The 17,573-nt window shown below is 31.8% G+C and overlaps 1 protein-coding gene and 1 long non-coding RNA gene across 46 annotated transcripts in view; both read left to right on the top strand.

Moving 5' to 3' along the window:
- The window catches only part of bt (projectin protein bent), a 408,836-nt gene that overhangs the window by 230,318 nt on the left and 160,945 nt on the right, over positions 1–17,573 (top strand). For all 45 annotated transcript variants that reach the window (XM_069837452.1, XM_069837423.1, XM_069837454.1 and 42 more), the window contains 4 exons: positions 549–696; positions 2,036–2,100; positions 3,708–3,879; positions 6,026–6,162. In XM_069837452.1, coding sequence (XP_069693553.1) covers positions 549–696; positions 2,036–2,100; positions 3,708–3,879; positions 6,026–6,162 — 522 coding nt within the window. The remainder of the gene's footprint in view (positions 1–548; positions 697–2,035; positions 2,101–3,707; positions 3,880–6,025; positions 6,163–17,573) is intronic.
- Positions 9,390–15,011, top strand: LOC138707673 (uncharacterized). The gene is made up of 2 exons (XR_011334311.1): positions 9,390–10,001; positions 14,922–15,011. It is a non-coding gene; the product is annotated as an uncharacterized lncRNA (long non-coding RNA).

Genomic DNA, 17,573 nt, shown 5'->3' with positions numbered 1-17,573 from the left:
TGTTTTGTTTACTTTGTATTTTAATTTAATTTTTTATGGTTTATTTCCATTTATGATTTTATAATGAAAATCTTGGAAAGCTTGTTACTAATATCCACAATCATCACTCCTATGTGTGTTCCATGTGTTTTCCATTGTTGATTGTACAATCTGTATGTACATATATGTCTTTTTTTTAATTTTGGAACATATTGTTCCCCACATCCAAAATGTGGTGCGGTAAGGTAAGTAAGCTGACGGTATGCAATTACCGTTGTGATTGTCACGGGTATGTTGCTAAAGTCATGAGGTTGAACGTAAGTACGCATTAGTTATGTGTTGTGACAATAACGGGCCCAACAATTGCTTATCACGAAGCAAACTCAGGTTAATATTTCTGAAATTCTGTGTCAAATATAAATAATTTCTTAACAGATTTACATTTGCAATTGAAACTTAGCATTACAAGTTACATCTCTTAATTAGAATTTAATTTGAGTCACACACAGACCCCGACACATGCTGTTGAAACTTTGTGTTTATTGCAACCATTCAAATTTGGATTATAGCGCAGAAGACCAAGCGCCGATGTCCGACGTCCCAGCGTGGCGGAGCTGGGGGAGATGATAGACAAGCCATGCACGCCTCTCAAACCGATCGGGGACCCTGGACCACCTTCAATTGTCGATATTCAGGAGAGCTATTCTGCCGTTGAGGGTAAGAATTGTCCTTCACTTCAGCTTATCATTATTAAGTTTACAATCGGTTGGCAGGAACACTGGACACAGACATTGTTAAAATATAATTGAATCGGTTATTTTTGAAAGGAACTAAGTCCACTTTTTAAAGTTTTGAGATAATCGAAAAAAAAACTGTTTTGTGGATAATCTATCGAAGATTAAACCAAAATATATTGTACACATATACTTCATGTGTACAATATATTTTGGTTTAATCTTCGATATATTATTCACAAATCAGTTTTTTTCGATTATCTCAAAACTTTAAAAAGTGGACTTAGTTCCTTTCAACAATAACCGATTCAATTATGCTATCAAGAGTCTCGATACGAGTCTTTGCCCCGGTTTCAAATATACGAGTACCATAGCCACTTCCTAGATATAAAAAATGGTCATCATCATCATCATCATCATCATCATCATCATGGCAAGCATTGGACTTAGTGATCCGTTGTGATCTCGAAAACAGGTTCATGCTGCTTGGTAATACAGCATTTTTAGGCCATCTATGATCTTCTGCAGTCTTGGTAGCACATCTAATTCTAGAATATGATCTGATCTTTTCTTTTGCAAAAAGTTTGCATAGTCAGTTGTTTTACGCATGAATCTCATTTCTGTAATGTTATCCTCCGTATATCTTGTTTTCTGATAGTTCAGGCAACACAGCCGTATGTCAGTGTAGGTTTAGCGACTGTATACTGTACTCTTACTCTGATATGCTTCTGGACTAAAGACGGCTTGAACACTGACTTTATTGTGCTCGTCACTTCAACAAATACAAAAATGAGTTAGATTTCAAATTGCAGTACGCCTTTCTACGGCGACTACTTCACTGACATATACGTTTCGCTGGTTTGCCGCTACAGCAGGGCGCTAAATGCGTGTGATTATTGCAGTACAGTATGCTTTGCTGAGACTCTGAAGTAACGAAGAACAGAGTCGTGCACAACCGGTTACGAAAAATAGAAATCACATTGTACGTTACTATTGAACACCTGGCACTGTAGTCAGTATGCAAAGCTCTTCCGTCTCGCGGAGTGTCTCAGTGATCTGTTTAACGAATATTCGAGTTGTTTCTCACTCTTTGTGGGTGGACGGTAAAAGCAGACCACATTGAGTCTTGCAGAGGTTCCAAGAGTGCTTGCAAGGGCGCGATTATCTGACCACCTTAGTCCATTCTTTGCAACGGATAATCGGGATTCTACTTTATGCTCGTTATATGTTCTATGATTTGGCTTAGTTACGACAACATATGTGTAAATTTCTGTTCATGTATTATCTGCTAATTTTGTCATTCATGTTTTTGTAATTTACAGATCAGATTGGCTACATCACAATTCAGGTTGAAGGAAACCCAGCCCCAACATTCAAATGGTACAAGGTAAGGACACAGTTTCATAATGTGTCTGATAAGTATTAGACGAAGTATTATTTAATAGGTATATACATGTTGACTACTAAATAGTAGTCTTCATTATTCAATCATGAACATAAGTATATATCAGTGTTAACAGTATTCAGAAACTGTTGTTGAATATGGCCATAGAGTCATTTCATTTAAATATGCGCTCCTGCATATATGACTTATATGTCTAAAATGCAGGTAGTAGGCCATTGACGATATAATGAGGACAGTTCGGCCGGCACCGTGGATCGTGTCCCGGCATAGCTCAGTTGGAAAGAGCGCTCGGCGCGCAAAGCTGAGCTGTCCCGAGTTCGATTCCCGGTGCCGGAACGAATTTTTCTCTAATTAATAGATATATTATTTTCCAATTGTAAATGTATTTAAAACTAAAACGCTTTAACAGTTTTAGGTTTAATATTACTAAAGCATTGTTCTATAATGTGCATTATTTATATATTTATTTATTTATGTATTTATATTGGTCCGCAAATTAACCGTTCATTCGGTATTCTCTTAAGTAGAGGAGAGCCTGTATCGTGGCCTCCTAGATCACCGGATTTAAATCCGACTAGATTTCTGTGTTTGGGTTCATGTGAAAAGCCTGATTAACACTTCTGAGGCCAAAAACTTCAGGAAATGCATTTTCGGATTGAACGTGTCTTTCAGCAAATAAGGAATGATCCAGGACTGCCTGAGAGGATTCCCAGTTCACTACAGAGAAGAGCACAACGTTGCGTTCAGATGCATGGACTGCATTTTGAACACCTGCTCTAGACAGAATTCAGTTAGGGATGTCTGTTCTTTGTCAGCGAGGAATCTCAACAGAAAATGTGCATTATCTCGACAATGGTTAATTTGCAGACCAATATGTATTGGAGATTTTTTGCTTATGTTAGTTTGTATGTTTCATCTGTAAATTATTGATCATCACTTTTGAAACACCCTGAGTATATATATATATATATATATATATATATATATATATATATATATATATATATATATATATATAGGCCACACCTGTAGAGTAATGGTCAGTGCATCTGGCCGCGAAACCAGGTGGCCCGGGTTCGATTCCCGGTCGGGGCAAGTTACCTGGTCGAGGTTTTTCCGGGGTTTTCCCTCAATCCAATATGAGCAAATGCTGGGTAACTTTCGGTGCTGGATCCCGGACTCATTTCACCGGCATTATCATCTTCATCTCATTCAGACGCTAAATAACCTGAGCTGTTGAAAAAGCGTCGTAAAATAACCTACTAAAATTTAAAAAAATAATAATAAAATATATATATATATATATTTATTTATTTGATATGTAATAAGTTTCTAATTGTTTATGACCTTAGAATATATATTACAATTACTGAAATATAACTGACAGGAAATTTTTAATTCTTAATGTAATGGCCTTAGAACCTAAGAGATGTATATGTCGTATTTTGTTTTTACGAGTATACAGATTATAAATACTGATGACTATTACATTATAATGAAAATATAAACATGCTAGAGTTGCAATATTGTCGATTAAGATCTCTTTCAGAGACAAATGAAATATGTTCCAATGGATATATTTCTTTCAGGGCATGACAGAAATCATTGATGGAGGTCGATACAAATTCCTAACCGATGGAGAAACGAATACGATTACATTATGCATGAGAAAAGTTAAACCCAATGATGAAGGGAAATACAAAGTTACAGTAAGCAATGAACACGGGGAAGATTCTGCTGAGACACAGCTCTATGTGTCAGGTGAGTTAATTTATTTCACTGTAGGGTCATTGTCATACAACCACTAACATTTCCATCAAAACTACTAACATCATCACTGCGACCACCGTCTTACCACCAACACCTCTACCGCCTCACCACCACTATTAAAACTGTCATTACAATTATCACCTCTACCATCACCGCCAAAACTGCCACCACCACCACCACCACCACCACCACATTGTCACCACTGTCTTATTATCAACACCACCAACACAGCCACTGCTACCACTCCCTTACCACTGCCATTAACACCACCACCATTCCACCTTAACCTCCATGACTGCCACTATCACCTCCACCACTATCAGCATCTTACCACCACCATTTTACTACCACAAACACCATTACCATACCTGCCATCTTATCACTATCACTGCCACCATTGTCACTACTGCTACTACTGCCATAACATTTTCATCACCACCAATACCATCACTCACTTCTAATCACCACTCAGACTCGTATTTCTTAGCATAGCAGTTACCCAGGGATAACAAAAAGTAGGATTACACGATAAGGTTAATAATCTTATACCAGTGCATTACAAAGCCAATGTTAAAAAAAATCTGTATGAAATAAATTAACAATTTCAGCAACTTTCCCCGTCATTTGTACACTGTTATAAATAGTTAATGCCATTACTGGTAGTATTTTGTAATGGACTGTACATACACCAGTAAAAACTAAACTACTTCCTGCTCTGCTGCGATCCAATCCGAAATGTCACTGTGGATCCTAAGCAACAGTACAATATTGCTTCAAAACATTGAAAACTGCTAATGAGACTTTAAGTAAGATATGTGTAGTAACTCGAATTTGCAAAGAAAGATTTTGATCATTTTAATAAAATCTGAAATACAAATACAGTACGTAAATTCTATACCATGTCAGTTTGGACTGCAGTGCGTGATTTGCAACTGCTTCAGTAATGAGAGTTTGATGATGTGTAAGTGCAATAAAGCGAAAAAAAAAAAAAAAAAAAAAAAAAGTAGTCGAAGACTAAGGCTAATAATGCACAGAATAAAATGTAGGTAAAGAGAAGGCAGCTCGGAAAAAAGTTCCAAAATTGTATCCCCTATAAATCAGGGTCTGCTGTTTTTTATGCAATTCTCCTTTACGAATTCAGTGGTTCATTCTCATTATCATCTTACCGTGAAAATAATGCCACAATGGCATAATATTTTTAATGTTAGTATATTGTTTCTCCTCTGCAAACAATCTTCCCTTCTTATGTATTGTAAATAATGCTACGTGTGAGAAGAGTGATAGTATTTCACCTAACAATGCATTCAATTGCAGAGGTTATTAAATATCAAAATTCAATGTGAGCGAGAGATTTTGTAAGAGCACTGTATTAAGGACGGGATTATTTTACGTGTCATAAATCTACGACACAGTATTCATAGCATTACTTTTCCAAAGAGAAAGCCTTGCTAAGGATTTTACCATCCTTGAAAATCCATCACTGAACCTAAAACCTCAGATCTAGCGACTAGCATGGTAACAATGGAGGACGATATGTATCACGTATGAGAATATAGCAACACATTATATTGTGCTGTATGGATTTACCAAATTGAATAACGAATGAGCCTTTGTCTAAGACTTTGTATTTGGGAGAAATTAATTATGAAGAAACTCATAAATATTGAGGAAGTAAACACAGATTACTTTATATTCCGAAAGTACTCGGACAGCACTGTAATTTCAAAATTATCGTCATAAAATATGTTACAAAGACTCTAGGAATAGTATCATTAAACATCTGCAGTTTATAGTAATTTAACTGCATTTTGCCTATTTCTATTTTAAAAGATTTGTCCTGGAATCTTAGGAGAGCCTAAAATGAAGGAAAAAAGAATGGAGACTGCAGTCATGCTGGATGGTCTGGTGATCTAGTAAGTGTTATGCTTGTAACTAGATCCAATTTTCGTGGGTTTAGACAATACAGAGGATGATGGAATTTTAAGGGCGTTTAAAATTCTTAGCATGACCCTCCCTTTGAAAAGAAAGTGTTAGCTGATATCCCTGTGTAGTAAAGTTTTAATGTAATTTCCAATCAGACGTCTTTATGTTCTAACGTGCCACTTTATATTTAATTAATTACCTGTGTATTGCATAGATGCCAGTGGAATGGACTTCCGAAGTATGCTGAAGAAACGCAAGTATGCAAAATGGGGAAAAGACAAAGAAGATCCCGACTGGGGTGATCTCAAGGAGGTAGAGAAACCAACACCACAGTTAAAGAAGGTGGAAAAGGTAAGTAATTTGAAATATCTCAATCATCATTATTTAATATTTTTCCATATAATGTTTGGAAATTTATATGGAGTAATACATAAAAAATAAAAAACAGAAACTCCTAGAAAAATCAAGGAAACAATAAAGTTGTAATTTGATTGTTACTTTACATATTTATAAATTATGCTTCTAGTTTTGACAGAAATATGAAGATCATATTCTCAAGCTTTCCGATTATCTGATTTGCATTCTAAATCTTGTTTTGTAACTTTCAATCATAGTATTAATTTATAATGAGAGCATTAATGTCTTAATCGTTATGTGAGTTGTCAGAATGTAATCACTGAAAAACTTTGATTTCCTGGAAAATTCTTCAAGTTTTCAATTATTTTCCTCGTAATAAAATTTACAACAAACCTGCATTCCTCGATAATACCACAAAAGTTTGCATACCAGTATTGTAAAGAACTGTTATTAATCACTTATTAATGAATTGAACTACAATCAAGAAGAAAGTTTGCAATTTTTATAATATAAAAGCTAGTATTATTATAAATATGCAGTAACTGTTCTGCTGTGCCTTAATCCATCATTTACGTACTCAAACTTACTTTTGTTCTATGTGGATTTTTTACGAAATGTAGCGCTAGATATATTCACTTGTTAATTTTCGTAGACATACTCATTCTTCGTGAGTGTCCACTACATATTTTTAGGGGTGAGGGCAAAACAACACAAATAAATATTGACGCATTATAAATATATACTAATAAAAAGTGTTTCCTCTAGTCAAACACCATTCTTATGCCTCCCTACGAGAATAGAAATGTTATACAAAGAATCATATCGTCGGCTTAGAGTGTAAACCTGCTAACCGCCAAAAAGAAAATTTTACAAGGGAAGCAAAAAACTAAGTTTAAATTAACTCTGAAACTTTAGGACCAAATCCAAAGTACAGGTACAAATGCCACCTGTACTTTGGATTAGGTCCTAAAGTTTCAGAGTTAGGTAATTTAAACTTAGTTTTTTGCTTCCCTTGTAAAATTTTCTTTTTGGCGGTTAGCAGGTTTACACTCTAAGCCGACGATATGTAGTGTTTCAAAATGTATATGATATAGAATTGAAGTAAATCACTCACGTGCAGGATGTTAAATATCCCTCTTTGTCCTCCCCCCCCCCACCTGTGGACGCTCATATAATTTCTGTAATATGATTTGCATATAACCATTGATTATTACATATGCAAGTATATATTGAATATTTTAATTTGTTATGTACCGTGTTTGAGGGTGATTTTTGTATTGTTCATGTGTACTGATTCTTTCAGCTTTTATTTCAGGATACTTTTACATTGTGGAGGATCTATTTCAGTGTTGGACAAGCCTTTTCTGTCAATACATGTATGAAAACTACACTATCTCGTGTAACACTAAATCTGTACTTGGGTTACTTTATTTCACTTCACTTCCTTTTTAGCCTTCTGTGACTTCTGTGTTAGTCTGTGTTATCTGTAAGTTACCTTAAGAGACGGAACCTTGCCTAGGTAATTTCAGATTTTTCTGTTCTTCGTGCTTGTTAGTAAGAATAAGGTGAGGTAATATAGTTAGAAATGTTATTACGTGACTAAAATTAACACACTTAAAATTTTTATGTTTAGATATTTTGTTCAAAGTTGGGTAATTTCGTTAATTTCAGTAATGCCGAAATTATAATCACAGATCAATGTACACAAATCGTGACTTATGGTACTTGGAAACGTTAGTTATTTGGATGTTCTGTTTGGTAATATGATATTCTTAATAAACTGGAGTTCTTTCTGCTACAATGTCAAAATTAATACATGGAATATTCAATGCCATGTTATTCACTTATATGTTATTTACTTGGCCTACTTTAAGAAAGAGGCTGAGAAATTAATTTTAAAAATTTGAAATTACTTTTATCATATAAATACAGTTATAGGATTTAAGTAATATTTCAGTAACTTTATAAATTACCATTAATTATTTTAATGTAAAATTACAATAAATCATAATGAAATACAAAACCATTAAAATTCTTGCTACAGCAGAGAAGAATAATTTTGAAATTGAAAGACGTACAGTAAGTTAAATATTAAATTTCAGTCTCAAATAAACTTATTAATTGCACATAGTACTTCGTAATTGCTGTTTACTTCAATAATTGTACTTATATTCATAAAATGTACTGGTATCTGTTATACTTAAAAAATAAATAAATAAATTTAATAAAGGCATTGGATATAATCTTTTGTGCAGTGCATTTACTCTTGGTTCGTTAAATTGTTATTTACAATAATCGAGCACCATAATTATATCCATTTATGTTTTCGTAAAATTGTACATTAATTTTTTTATTGAACTCAATTTTGAGTTGTGTATCTAATTTGTATTACACTACTTGCAAAATAATAATAAAAAAAAAAACAAATAATTGTGCTTATGTGAATTTAGGCTGTTTCAATTCCAAGGGAAACGAACTAGATGTATGCTTTACTTTCACTCATGTCGACAGGAGAAATGGTAAATATAATGCAATTCATTGGTAGAATAAATTTTAATTTTTAGCACAAGTATAACATTTAATATATTATATCTCAACACACTCTGTGAAAGGCAGTACTTTTGGCTTTTGTATTAATTTGAAACCTAGCTAAATTTCCGTTTTATCCTTTGGTGCAAATCTGGAGGACTTAAGATCTACAATTACACAGTGTCTTATGTTTCGCTCCAATCTGTTTGTGTTTGGTTTCATCTGTACTGTACGTCGATTCTGAATATTTTTGTGTAATGAAGGGTGAAGTGAATCATTTAACTGAAAAAAATTGCACAAAAGAGCAGAAAATTGAGCGATATTCGTATGTAATAGACAAAAAACGAATTTTTAAGGATGTATATTGGTTTCTTCTTTTGCAATTTTCACTTCCTATTTCTTGGTATTTTTTCTTTAATATTTCATTTAGCAATCATATATTTCTTAATTCTAAATTTAAATATTTCTGTATTTATTAGGAGCATTAAAAACATCCACGCTCTGGACTACACTTGAACCTGTGTTTTTAAATGTAATATTTTCAGCAATAAACTATTTTAACATTCAGATAGTACTGTTGTTCTTCAATGCGGAATAAATCTTTATTTGTACCATTGTGAAGGCAACTATTCAGTTCTTTCAGTAATGGCCATGAAAAATCCTATACCAGTACAGGTAATACATTACTTTAGAGTTCTGGGTAACATCTTAAACATAAAGCCAAGTACTTGAAACTTCACACAAGTAAATATCAGTGGAGCAATTCTAAAAATGTGCAGTAAATAGATAATATTATGGTGGAAATTTCAGAGTTGAGCTTTAACACTTAAAGTCTGTGTGTAGGTTATGTAAATAAATTGTGTTGATATTAACAGTAATAAGTGTTATACTGAAGCTATAATAATTTAAAATTTGTTAGTCTACCATGTCATACTATGTACGGTAATTATTTAATTCAAGCATAAAATGCAAATGTTTAAAATATTATACTGGCATGTGATATGAAGGTAACACAAATGTAAAAAATCGTCTTAGTAGACACAAATTAAAATAGAATAAAAAAAGGGAATTGGATTTGATAATTGAAAAATTTGTTACTGATTTTCAGCATGAAGCGTTAGTCTGTGTTGATGGTGAATGTGAGTGGTTCATTCCAGAAAGAGCAAGGAAAGTCAGGAGAGAACTTAGAGACAGGGTGGTTCCATGATGAGGAAAATGGGTGCATTGTTATCAAAGTTGATGGTCAAGAAGTTGCTAGAGTTCCCGCAGGCAGACAAGGTGTATCAAATTGGAGTTGGTTGAAGGTAGCCAACACATCAACATAAAATTATAAATTGAATTTAAATTATTCAATAAACCATTCCTTTCAGTCAAATTATTTTAGCAACACTATGTCAAATTATATAGGCACAGGTACAAAATTCAAAACATCTGTACATACGTAATTAAATTTCTTTCACAGGAAATTGTGCACTTGTTTTGCATTTTCGTCATGTGATTAAGCTAGCATATGGCATCTCCTTGCTCTCATTATACAGTAGATTATTCGGTCATGAGAAATTTATATTTGTTTATAATGAAATTGAATTATAAATTATTACCGGCAATGATCCTTGTAGAAAATAAATTATTTATAAAACCAATCAGGTCTATAAGCTGAAAAACTAAATAAAAGTGACATTCAGAGAATTGTAAAAATGTACGTATAAAGATGAGTCTCCATAAATTAACCTTATAAAAAATTAGATAAACATCTCGTAAGAATTTTTTATCATTGATTATTCAGATCAAATTTTAATTATTTATGTAAGTAATTTAAAAAAATACATGATGTACCTTATAATCCACTGTATTTTTTGTAAGAAAAATGTTACTAAAATTTGAAGTATTGAAAACAAGAAAAAGTACTGTATTATTGAAGTGTCCACCACTGTGGAATAATGGTTAGCACGCCTAATCATGAAATGAGCGGGCCTGGGTTCAAATCCCGTTTGGGGCAAGTTACCTGGTTGAGGTTTTTCCGGGGTTTTCCCTCAACCCAATAAGAGCAAATGCTGGGTAACTTTCGGCGTTGTACTCCGGACTCATTTCACTGGCACTATCACCTTCATCTCATTCAGATGCTCGCTAACTCCTTAAATTACTACTGTAAACTTTATGGTATTGCTTTCAAACGTAAAATTTCATGGAAATTTATTAAGTTCTGTAGAAATCTCTATGAAAATATTTCTCTCGTCATTTAAATTAGAAAGAAAACTATTAAATGTGAATAGCTTTAAATATTTAATAAAATTGCTGTATCTAATTTCCTTAAAATCACGTTTTAAGAAGAGAATAAACAAATTTTTAATGACCCAAATGTATCAAGTCATTTAAGTGCAATTTATTTGAAATAACATGAACTATTTCATATGTGTAAAATACGACCTGTATTATACATTGAGAAAAAAACCTCTAACATTTTCAGCATTATCTCGAAGGTATTCAAATTTTCCATTTATGCTAATTTCCTCAGTTTTATATAAATTTATTTTAATAAATGCGGTTGTAATTTTCTAAACATTGTGTTAACAAAGTTTGAAATATACTAGTAATAGGCAAAGTGATACTGTACTTTATTACAATTGTCAGAAGCCACATTCTGACACCAATTACCATAATTGCATAACTTTCCCATGCATATTAATTAATTAATAGAATTCCCAGTACCTTTCAGAGAACATTCTCGAAACTGTATACTTAAATTTCAGTGACATGTAAAATCAGATTGTACTTAGTACTTAACGAAGTTAGAATTCAATAGAAATATTCGGTTTCAGTTACTTTCACTTTTGATTTAGAAGAAACTGCCCACTGCTGTGGATCGTGAAATGAGTGGGCTCGGGTTCAAATCCTGGTTGGGACAAATTACTTGGTTGAGGTTTATTTCGGGGTTTTCCTTCGACCCATTAAGAGCAAATGCTAGGTAATTTTCGACGCTGGACTCTGGCCCATGCGCTGGCATTATCACCTAGAATTCACTCAGATGTTAGATAACCATCGCAGTTGATAAAGCGACGTAAAATAATCCATTAAAAAAACAATTTCAAAATTCCCAATAGCCTCTACTATTCCATACACATTACTGTATTTCTGTGAGAAATATAAATTTTATACATATAACTCATGTTAAACGTGATTGTGATTTGAAACATGAAAGATTTTCTTGCTTGCTTTTTCAACCTAGGCAAGGTTATGTGCAATAAAAATCGCAGTTTAATTGTAAGGAATTACAATAAAATGTGTGCCATTAAGCTACATCATTGCTTGTCAATAAAAAAAGTTTGTCTTTTTTGGTTTGATACTTATGATTTTTAATGAACATTGGAGCCTTTCTTCAATAATATTTCTTCTCTGAAGTTGAAAGGAAAATATTAATCAAAATTAACTTAATAGAATCTTCATTAAACATGTTGAATGACATTTTTATTTATTTTTGTGATGGAAGGAAAGAGGTAACGGAACATACGTGTAATAGTTATATTTGTTAAAGAACTTGGCATATTTAAAGAAACAACTTTTACATTTAGACAATTATACGAAAGTAATGTTTTTAATCGAAGTTATTATTATGCCCTTTAGATATAAATATATAAAGTATTCAGTTACATTTATTTATGGTACATCGAATAAACTTGCATATTTTATGAACACAGAAATGTAGAAAATGAAGATATTGTTGTCTTCTAATTAACCTAATAGGCTTTAATCTCAAAATTATCTGTAAGGTTCAGAAACAAAAATTAATTTTATCCAGTAATATTTCTATCAGAAATATGAAGTACAGTTCAGAGTTTTAACGTTTTTGTGTCTTAGCATTATATTGAAAACAAACTTGGCTCATAACTACTAATAAACTGGTACCTATTTTTAATAAGATAAATAAATTTAGTACTGTTTCGTATTACCTCCCAACTGTATCAGAGAAAATATGTTTATGTACTGTATTGAACTATAAACTAATCCTGAGTTGTTAAAAATTGATTTCATTCTACTTGTTTGAAATGTGGAACATGAAAAACAAGAAAGATATTACTATATATAATATTTTCTGTGCTTTAAACGGTTGTTTTACTGGAAAGAGTGCACTTAATTTTGTATTTCAATTTTTTCCTTTTTTAGTAAGTATCATATTTTTAATCATTAAGTTTCAAAGTAAAGTAGGCTAAACATTTAATATGTCGAAATGTTCAAATGGCACAAAATGTTTCATCGTCCTCATGCTAGAAATAGGGTTCTTGCATGAATTATAAATAGGGAATTTTATTTAATTCATTGCTTTTTATCCCGGAAATCTGTAACAATTTTGGTATTAGGTACACAATTTTTGTTTGCACATATACAGCACATTCTCTTGAAATGTTTTCTCTTGATTTCCTAGCCTTAAGTAAGCGCTAAAATATTTTTTTTATTATTATTATTATTTTGTTACAAATATACATCAATGGAAGTAGTTTTCTATAAATATCAATATTACCTATACATCAAATATAACAAATTTTTAGTAAATTCTGAGTACATTTAATGTTGGCCTCTGATTAGTTCATTAATTTAATTTCTTATAATAGTATTTTATGCACCATCAAAATCGGTATTAGTGTATGTTAGATGTAATGTAAATTATTAATTCCTCTCCCTGAGTTGCCTATTTCTTAAATTTGCCAAGGAAGTAACCAATTAGTTTGATGTAGATAGAAAGGCTGGGATGTTGACCCACATGGTGTTCGTGTTTGTGTCATGGGTTTGTGTTTGTGTTTGTGTCAGTGTGTTGTGTGTGCCATGGTATTGCTCAGCATTGGGAAATGTTGTTCAGGATAACCAGGAGAGCGTGACCCGACCTGGGAGTGGGCGAAGATTCTCACTCGCAGAGCTTATCCCAGACTGGCCTCAGCTCCAATCAGTTTCCATCAGAAAGACTGAGGTCTGAAGCTGTTGAGACAGACTTCGTATATATGCATATACTTACATATGTCATATATATGATGTTATTTCATTTATTATTCATTTACAGTTTTATTCATTTAACGTTCCATTTTCTTGTCTATGACTATTTTAATTATATTTTTTATAGAAATTCTTATAATCGTTTGGTGCCATGGATTGTCTGCACTATTTTAATCAAACTTTTGCTTGTCCTATTTTCTCTAACAATCATTTATGTACATTTCTCTATTGGAGACTCATCTTTATTACTTTCCTCGTGTTACTTAATACATCTGCTATTAAAGTATCCTTACAGTATTTCCTGCATGGCTGATAGTAATCAGACTGCTTAATATGGACAGCCAGACAAAATAGCATGATAAATGAAGTTTTCATTATCAGACTCAAAATTCGAAGAACACCACCACTCACTGTCTTTACAAATTTAAAATCAATAAAAAATATAATTTATAAATTGACTTTTAAGATACTATTTCCTAACTTTTCGAGACTGAAAGGAAGTATATTTAATTTTACAAAATAAATAATTAAACCTGTTTTATAATTTCAGTAATTAAGGAGATATCCCAATTACAATGGATATAAAGTATTATTACACCTAATATTTGCATTAATGTTTTGACAGTTACGCAAATGAAAGTTGTACCGGTACTGTATATAGTTATGATAAATTTTAATCAATAAGTAAAGTAATTTGTGTTGAAGAAGTACTCTACACTGAATCCATGATATTAAAATACTTAGTTTATGGTGATATTTCATTGTAATTGGGAGCTTTCTCTCCAATTACTTTAAAATAATACATGAATAAACTTACAGGGTGCGAATTGTTAAAATTCTTCAAATATTTGTGATTTCCTTCCTCTGACACTTAATAGAGATACAGGTCAGAACTCAGAATGGGCATTAGGACTGAAGAAAGTTTTCAGAAACTATTTTCTTGAAGAATGACAAGGAATTATTATAGGCGGTTCATAAATAATTAATAATGTTGTTAATTTTGTTTCTGTTAAAATGTTATTCCTGAGTATGTTTCATGTACCGTAACTTTAATATAAAATTCTGAAGAAAAAAAATGTGAAATTGTAGTCAGAATGTTAACAGCAGTTATTTACACAAATTTACATAAAATTTTAATGTGCAATTCACACCCTGCTAAACACAATAAATAATACTATTACTACTACTACTAAAAATGTAACGATTATAGCTAGTGCTCTCTTTGCAAACAATGCCCTCAGGATGTTTTTGACATACGGAGAAAGCCGTCTCTTCAAGAGGTAATAACAGATTGGCCCAAACTTCAATTGGTGGACAAAGAACTGCTAAAGGTTCGAAAACACTTACTCCTTTTTTATAATACAAGAAATAAATAATGATTTGTTTAAATGGTATGACCTAACGTTTCATATTTATTTATATATCCACATCTTATTTAATCCCTAAATAACCATCATGACCTGTTTACCATCACACTCAACAGAGAATATCAAAGTTTAAAATTTTACACACAAATAATACAAACACAAATTATGTTCGACAATTCACAATGAATTTTCATACTAATTTAATAATCTACAGTATATTCACTCACTCACTCACTCACTCACTCACGCACAAAAACTTATGCTTCACTTATTTTCGAACCATAATGTAATGTATTTTCTAAAAGTGAACAAAAGGATTACCAAATAGTCGTTAATGATTACTGTTCACATGTCAAAAATGTGCACTGAACATTTATGATAACATTTACAGAAATTCTTTCCTCCTACATAAATTATACATAAATATATGGAGTGACCAGACATTCCCAATTTGCAATTAAATTGTCCCACATTTCTTAACTTCAGACCGAGTACATCAAAATAAGTAAAGTGGAAATTATTCTAGCAACTGAAATACTGGTAACCTAAGATTTAAAGTCGCCCAGAAAAAAATTATAAATGTAAAAACTGTTGTATCATCATATCAGTTAAGTCAGAAATAAAATATGAGGATGCTTTAAATGAAAGGGAATTTGTGTATACTACAGTTTTTACTGGAATATTTTAATAAGTGAAGATATTACCAAACACTGAATGTACTTGACTGTTTTATTGCTGCATTTATTTTGACGAAACCAGTATCAGTATCTTGTACGGTACAGTATTTTATTATAGGTAATTGCATTTAGTTACTAGCTCTATGACTTGGGCTGAAATTGTGAGCTGCCTAAAAGGCATCAATAATTTTTTTAGTAAGGTATTGAATGTTATGATTAGGATGAATTATTTGCCGAATTAAACTCCATAATAAAATTTTGAACACTAAAACCTTGGAATATAAATGGCACAGAGACTAAAGTGGAGGAAAGGTGGTATGATATTTTTGAAGTGCTTTAGAGAAAGACATCCAATAGAAAAAGATTCATCTAGTTTTGGATTTATTACGAAAATACAATTAACACTAAAAAAAAAAGTTTATGATAACTTGTTTATATATACAATATTTGTTTACATGTTTCAATGCAATTACATACTATTGTATTTTTATGTAATCCCTATTAAACGCGCCAAGTGCACTTTTTAAAGTCAGAATAAGGTCCAAATATTTTTATTTTGTGTTCTGGGAATCTGGTCACCCTACTTATTTACAAAATATTAACTTAAACAGATGCTACTCACGCAACACATTTTTGTTATTTTTTCTGCATTACATGAAGTCTAACAGGTTCAGTCCTTACAGTAGAAATGACTTTAAAACCTGATGAGTTTAACTGCTTTATATAAACTTTATAACGTGTATCGTAATAACAGCTATTAAAGTCAAGATAATTTTTCCAATTAAGTTATTATATATTTTAACTTTTGAAAGATTGTGAAACAGAGTGGAGAGTAAATGAAACATGAACACTTGAAATTGTATTAAAATCTGTAAAATCGGATTACTATTATTTATTTTTGTAGGGAGATAAAAAAATTAAACATTCATAGCATTTAAGCTTCTTAATATGTCCATCTGTGATGAGACATGAGTTGAATGTAAATTTTACATGATACAAAGTACTGTACTTGATTGTTACATTACATATATGTTGCTTGGGTTTCAAATCTGTGTTAAGACTGTTAACCACACACTACACATAGAAGCTTGTTATATGTTGAAATCTTCAAAATTAAATTCCACATACATACGAAAATGTATAAAGATAGCTTCACAATGTCACTCTATTACAATAACCCATTTTGGCTTAAAATTCCACATTGCCAATACGTCACAGGTTCTGGCTTTCCTACTTAATTTAAACATTTATAAAAAGTGTGTTTTAAATGTTCCTTCTCAAGACATTAATTAATTCTATATTTTGAAAATTATTTTATTATTTGTAGAAATATTTCACAATTTCCTTTTCGTTATTATTTTTATAACTCTCACAAATTTATTCATTGACTCACATTTTGGTTTGGTTTGATTTTATATCTGAATGTGTATATTTCACTTTTATGCTTCTGACTTCATAAAATAATTATTTTAACTTTATTTAAATTCATGCTCAAATAAACAACTTCTGTAACAAAGATGGAGTTCATATGACCATTATTAATATTAGTAAATTTCATCTTTTTTAATTTTAATGTTTTTCTTCGTGTTTACTTACATTAGGTTTTACGTAAAAAACTTACATTGTCATATGATTATTTGCTTTAACTAAAAGTAACTCTGCTGCTCAGATATGCATGGATTGAATTATTGTTACACACTCACTTTGCACTCTTCGCGCACTTAACTAGCCAACTTTGTGAAGAATTCTTGAGTGTAACTGTAGTTGCTATGCAAGTTTTACATATCTCTAATCTTGTGTTTTAGAGTAGTGAAAAACTGCCATCTCGAAGACCATCGTTGGCGGAGCT

The sequence above is a fragment of the Periplaneta americana genome, chromosome 10, assembly GCF_040183065.1.
Source record: "Periplaneta americana isolate PAMFEO1 chromosome 10, P.americana_PAMFEO1_priV1, whole genome shotgun sequence".
In the NCBI taxonomy this organism is placed as follows: domain Eukaryota; kingdom Metazoa; phylum Arthropoda; class Insecta; order Blattodea; family Blattidae; genus Periplaneta; species Periplaneta americana.
The sequence above is the reverse complement of the archived record's forward strand: the minus strand, read 5'-3'. Positions and strand labels throughout refer to the sequence as shown.